Source organism: Penaeus chinensis, chromosome 29, assembly GCF_019202785.1.
Source record: "Penaeus chinensis breed Huanghai No. 1 chromosome 29, ASM1920278v2, whole genome shotgun sequence".
In the NCBI taxonomy this organism is placed as follows: Eukaryota; Metazoa; Arthropoda; class Malacostraca; order Decapoda; family Penaeidae; genus Penaeus; species Penaeus chinensis.
The window spans coordinates 7,998,110-8,003,109 of NC_061847.1; the positions used below are offsets into that span (position 1 = coordinate 7,998,110).

General features: G+C 40.2%; 2 protein-coding genes across 2 annotated transcripts in view; one reads left to right on the forward strand and one right to left on the reverse strand.

Moving 5' to 3' along the window:
• LOC125040719 (uncharacterized transmembrane protein DDB_G0289901-like) overlaps window positions 1-1,914 on the forward strand; it is a 5,613-nt gene extending 3,699 nt beyond the window's left edge. Inside the window, exon 2 of the mRNA XM_047635412.1 lies at window positions 1-1,914. This exon is cut by the window's left edge and continues 715 nt beyond it. Coding sequence (XP_047491368.1) covers window positions 1-1,049 — 1,049 coding nt within the window. The 3' untranslated portion in view covers window positions 1,050-1,914.
• A 2,769-nt stretch (window positions 1,915-4,683) lies between these two features.
• The window catches only part of LOC125040906 (glycine-rich cell wall structural protein-like), an 805-nt gene continuing 488 nt past the window's right edge, over window positions 4,684-5,000 (reverse strand). The window contains exon 2 of the mRNA XM_047635699.1: window positions 4,684-5,000. This exon is cut by the window's right edge and continues 277 nt beyond it. Coding sequence (XP_047491655.1) covers window positions 4,741-5,000 — 260 coding nt within the window. The 3' untranslated portion in view covers window positions 4,684-4,740.

Consider the following 5,000-nt stretch of genomic DNA (forward strand, 5'->3'; position numbering starts at 1 on the left):
GCACTGGAAGTAGTTCCAGCATTGTGAAAGCACAGCTGGTAGGCTTTGGCACCCTCCCAAGGACTGGTGGCAGCAGTGGGATAAGGCCTAGCTCCCTTGGCCATGAACCTCAAAGCAGCATTAGCAGATCCACTGGTCCCACCATTTTGAAAGCCCAACTAGTAAGTGTTGGTACCCTCCCAAGCAATGGTCGCAGTGGAGGAGGCCTTTATAGCTCCCATAGAGGAGGACCACGTAGTAGCAATGTAAGATCCAGTAGTTCTAGTATTATGAAAGCCCAGCTGGTAGGCGTTGGCACCCTCCCAAACTCTGATGGGAGTGGCGGTGGAAATTCTAGCAACCATGGAGGTGAATCTGAAACCAGCATTGAAAGACACAGTGGTCCCAGCATTGTGAAGGCTCAGCTTGTAGGTTTTGGAACCCTCCCAAGTACTGTTGGCAGTGGTGGTGGAAGTTCTAGTACCTTTGAAGGTGGATCTGAAAGAGGCATTGTGAAAGCCCAGCTGGTAGGTGTTGGCACCCTTCCAAGTAGTGATGGGGGAAATTCTAGCTCCATTGAAGTTGAATCTGAGGGCAACATGGGAAGGTCCACTGGTCCCAGCATTGTGAAAGCACAGCTAGTAGGTACTGGGATCCTCCCAAGCTCTGGTGGCAGCAATGGGGGAAATTCTAGCTCCCCTGATGATGGATCTGGAAGCAGCATTGGACGGTATACTGGTCCCAGTATTGTGAAAGCACAGCTGATAGGTGCTGGCACCCTCCCAAGCTCTGGTGGCAGCAATGGGGGAAATTCCAGCTCCCACGGGGGTGATTCTCAAGCTAGCATTGTGAAGGATCAGCTAGTAAGTGTTGCCACTCTTCCAAGCATTGGTAAGGGCAATGGGGAAAATCCTAGCTCCCATGGGGGTGCATCCGATACCAGCACTGTAAAGGCTGAACTGGTAAGCATTGGCGTCCTCCAAAGCAATAGTAGCAGTAGTGAAGGTTTAGCTCCCATCACCAAGGATCTCGAAGCAGCATTGGAAAGTCCCGAAGTCCCAGTTTTATAAAACCCCAGCTGGTAGGCATTAGCACCCTCCCAAGTGCTGGTGACAATAGCAATGGAAGTTCAAGCTGCCATGGAGGTGGACCTCAAAGCAGATTTAGAAGGTCCAATAGTCTCAGCATTGTATAGGTATAACTGGCAGGTATTGGACCTCTTCCTAGTGCTGGTTGCAGCAGTATGGACATCATAGCTCCCACATTGATGGATTCTACAGAGGGCATGGTATGTTCAGCAGTTCAAGCATTGTCTGAGCTCAGCTGGTTGGTGTCTGTCGGAGGTGGCAGAGAAGTTTGCATGATGAAGCTCATGATAACAATAAGCTCCAGGAGCACTAGTATTGTCCGCCCCTTTTTGTTTGGAGTTACCAAACTTCCCTAGGCAATGGGCATGGCTCCAGTGCTGTTGCTACCATTAGGGAATATGGTTGGTAAAACAAATGTCTAGTCATTTTATGGGTACTTCTGTAAGTCAAATAATCTTTGTAAATTCAATAAAACGAAAACTGAAACTGGTTTATTTAGGTCTGTCCTTAATTACAACTTTAATTGCGATTCGTGAACCTTGGATTTAAGCTAGATGGATAAGTCTTAGGGATAAGTCCGATATGCAAAGCTGAGCCTCGTCCGGCTATGCCCATGAGGGAGCTCGGCCTGTGTCGACTAATGTCGACTCGCTAACGTGTGTCAGCTGGTGCTGCCTCGGCTTAGTCCATACCCGCCGTGAGGCCCAGCCACTGCAGTAACCTCCAGGCGACAATTGCAACTTCTCGCGCCTGGGCGGGGGGCGAACCGCCGACCACTCGGATGATAGGCCGACACGTTACCACAGTACTAGCCCAGAGGTTTTTTTTACTTCTTTATCACCAGAAATCTGATAAACCAGTATCTATATGATAACACTGGTGAGCTCAAGGTACTGTAAGATTGCAAATAGAACAACGAAGGGAAGTACAGGAAAACACACGAATATGCCGAAGGCCTTTTCGCATTTACTGCTTCATCAGAGCATGCTCTGATGAAGCAGTAAATGTGTTTTCCTTAACTTCCCTTCGTTGTTCTACCCTCAAGGTACTGTATAAAACAACACAGTTTTTGAACAGCTTGAAACGACCACTTTAATCATATCTCTCCTACATACCTTCGCGACTATTGTAGAACAACTTTCTCGTGACAGCATACTGTGCCTGTTACATTAAAACTGTACCATTTATCGATGTACTTATAACTTTTGCTGGGTACATATTACAATCTTACATGTATATACAAACACCCAATGTCTGAAGGAACTGTGGAGCTCCTCCAGGGTGACGAAAGTGCTGTGTCATCATGATGTCGCTGTTTCACACCAGCTCGAGACCAAGCACCGCCAAATCCCTATTGACAGCAATATTCAACATCTAAAAAGCGAGCATAATTAATGGAGAATTGTAGCAAAAATAAAATAAGGGAAAGGTGAATGACGATACAAATTAATTTCAATGATATCAAACACTGGAAGTATGAGGGTAATGAATACATACATTTAGAAAGTATTAATGTGATGATAAGATTACCGAATCATTACGTTTTAATGAAATCAACATCAACATCATAACTAGTATTACTTCAATAAGAAAAAAAATAATTATTATCACTGTCTCAATTTAATCATTGGTAGCGCTATTACTTTTGTTATTATTAGTAAACAATCAATACTACGTGCTACCACTACTACTACAACGACTACCACGACCACCGCTTCTGCTAAGAGTACTATAATTACCACTAATACTATACCATGATTAGTGCTTCTGCTGCCATTAGTTCACTAGTTCTACTACTACGACGATACTACTACTGCTACGACTGCTATCGCTACTACTGCTTCTACTATGACTGCTATCACTACTATTGGCATTACTACTACGATACTTCTTATCTACCGTATTTTGATATAAACCGATACAAAATGTAGCTGAAATAGACGCCAGTTAACTATGCATTCCACACTTACAGACTGTAGTGAATATATCAGCAAGATAAAGATTTTCACAATTAACACAATAACAAAGATTATATTTGCTCACTGGCTATAGTGTTACAACTTCATTATTTTGTCAGATATTATTATGTGCTTAACCGTTGTTTCTCTCTCGTAACGGTATGATAAGAGATGTTTGGTGATTGATTTTCTCACTCTCTTCATTGTCCTTTCATTCTCAAAATCAAAATCATTCACTACTTCTCTTTCACTATTAGTTTCATTCACTTTCATTCTCATTCATCTCCCTATCTATTTATCATCCTTCTTAAGCATCATCAGTCTTTCCTATGCTTCAATATCTTTCTGAACTAAATTTATTTACCATATTCGTCATAGTTATTCATTATCTTCCTTGTTCATCATTAGCCTCATTCACAGTCATTTTACCATGACTCTTTCCATGATTTTTATTCAGTACCATTCATAACCATAATTCTTAATTACTATTAGTCTTATTCACTTTCATTCTAATTCATCATTATCATTCACCACAATGTGATTCGGCATTATCTTTATTTATCATCCTTTTTATTGATAATTATTCTTATTCAAAATCATTCCTAATCCTTATCATTCTTTTTTATCAAAATTCGTATTCACCATCATTTTTATTCATCATATATCTTATTCACCATCACTCCTGTTCACCATCATTACCATTCACCATCATTCCTATCCACCATCTTTCCAATTCACCATCACTGTTATTCACCATCATGCAAGGGCTTCTGTGAGGCAGTGAATCTTGAAAAAAATATATATATAGATATCAAATTAAGATACCGGGTTGAAGTGCTGTTTTTTTTTTTTTTCTTTTTTTTTTTTTTCTTTTTTACTTAGTCTTTATCTCTAGTTTTATATATTTTATATTTTATATCTTAGTCTTTATGTCAAAGTTTTGGATGACTGCATGATCAGAGTAGCAAATTATTTTATCTTATTTACCATTATTCTTATATATTAATAAACTAGCCTATGTATGTCAATGAGAATCAATAAATCTTCCTATGTGTCTATAAATCCCTTCACACACAAACACACACATTCACACACACACATACACACACACACACACACATACACACACACACACACACACACACACACACACACACACACACACACACATATATATATATATATATATATATATATATATATATATATATATATGTAAATATATGTATGTATATATATATATATATATATATATATATATATATATATATATGTGTGTGTGTATATCCGTCTTAACCTATCTAATATCTGTCTACACGTAACTGACTATAAATATACCTATGGGTATATATATGTGTCTATATATACGTGTCCATGAATCTATCTGTATATCCACAATATGTATCAATCTACTATACATATACTCATCTGCTAGTCGATATTTGGGTTTATGAATATATCTACATTAATTTTTTTTTTTTTTTTTTTTTTTTATATGATTTTTCACTCCTTCAGTTTTATGCTGTTCGTGCGCGGGTGGGTGTGTAGTGTACACGTGCCTATGTTTGTCTTCTTGTTGCTTTGTTGGTTTTTCTTTTTTATTTAAACCTTTCTAAAATTTCCAACTTTAAAGGATCCTGGAACTAAAATTCGAAATCTTAATTCGATTGTTTTAGTTTATTTACATGCAAAAAGTTTTTTGATGACAGATCGATTTACCAGCCATTTCCACCTCCGTATCCCCCACCCGTGGAAATGGCATTGGAACCGTGCCCGCTGCCCCCGCCTGAGGTAAGGCTACCAACACCAACCAGCTGTGCCCGAACAACACTGGCACCACTGGATCTGCCATGGCCGCCTCGAGAGCCACCTCCGCTGGAACCATAGCCTCCTGAGGCTCCGCCTCCTCCTCCGCCAGTGCTGGGAAGAGTGCCAACTCCTACCAACTCAGCTCGGACAATGCTGGCACCGCTGG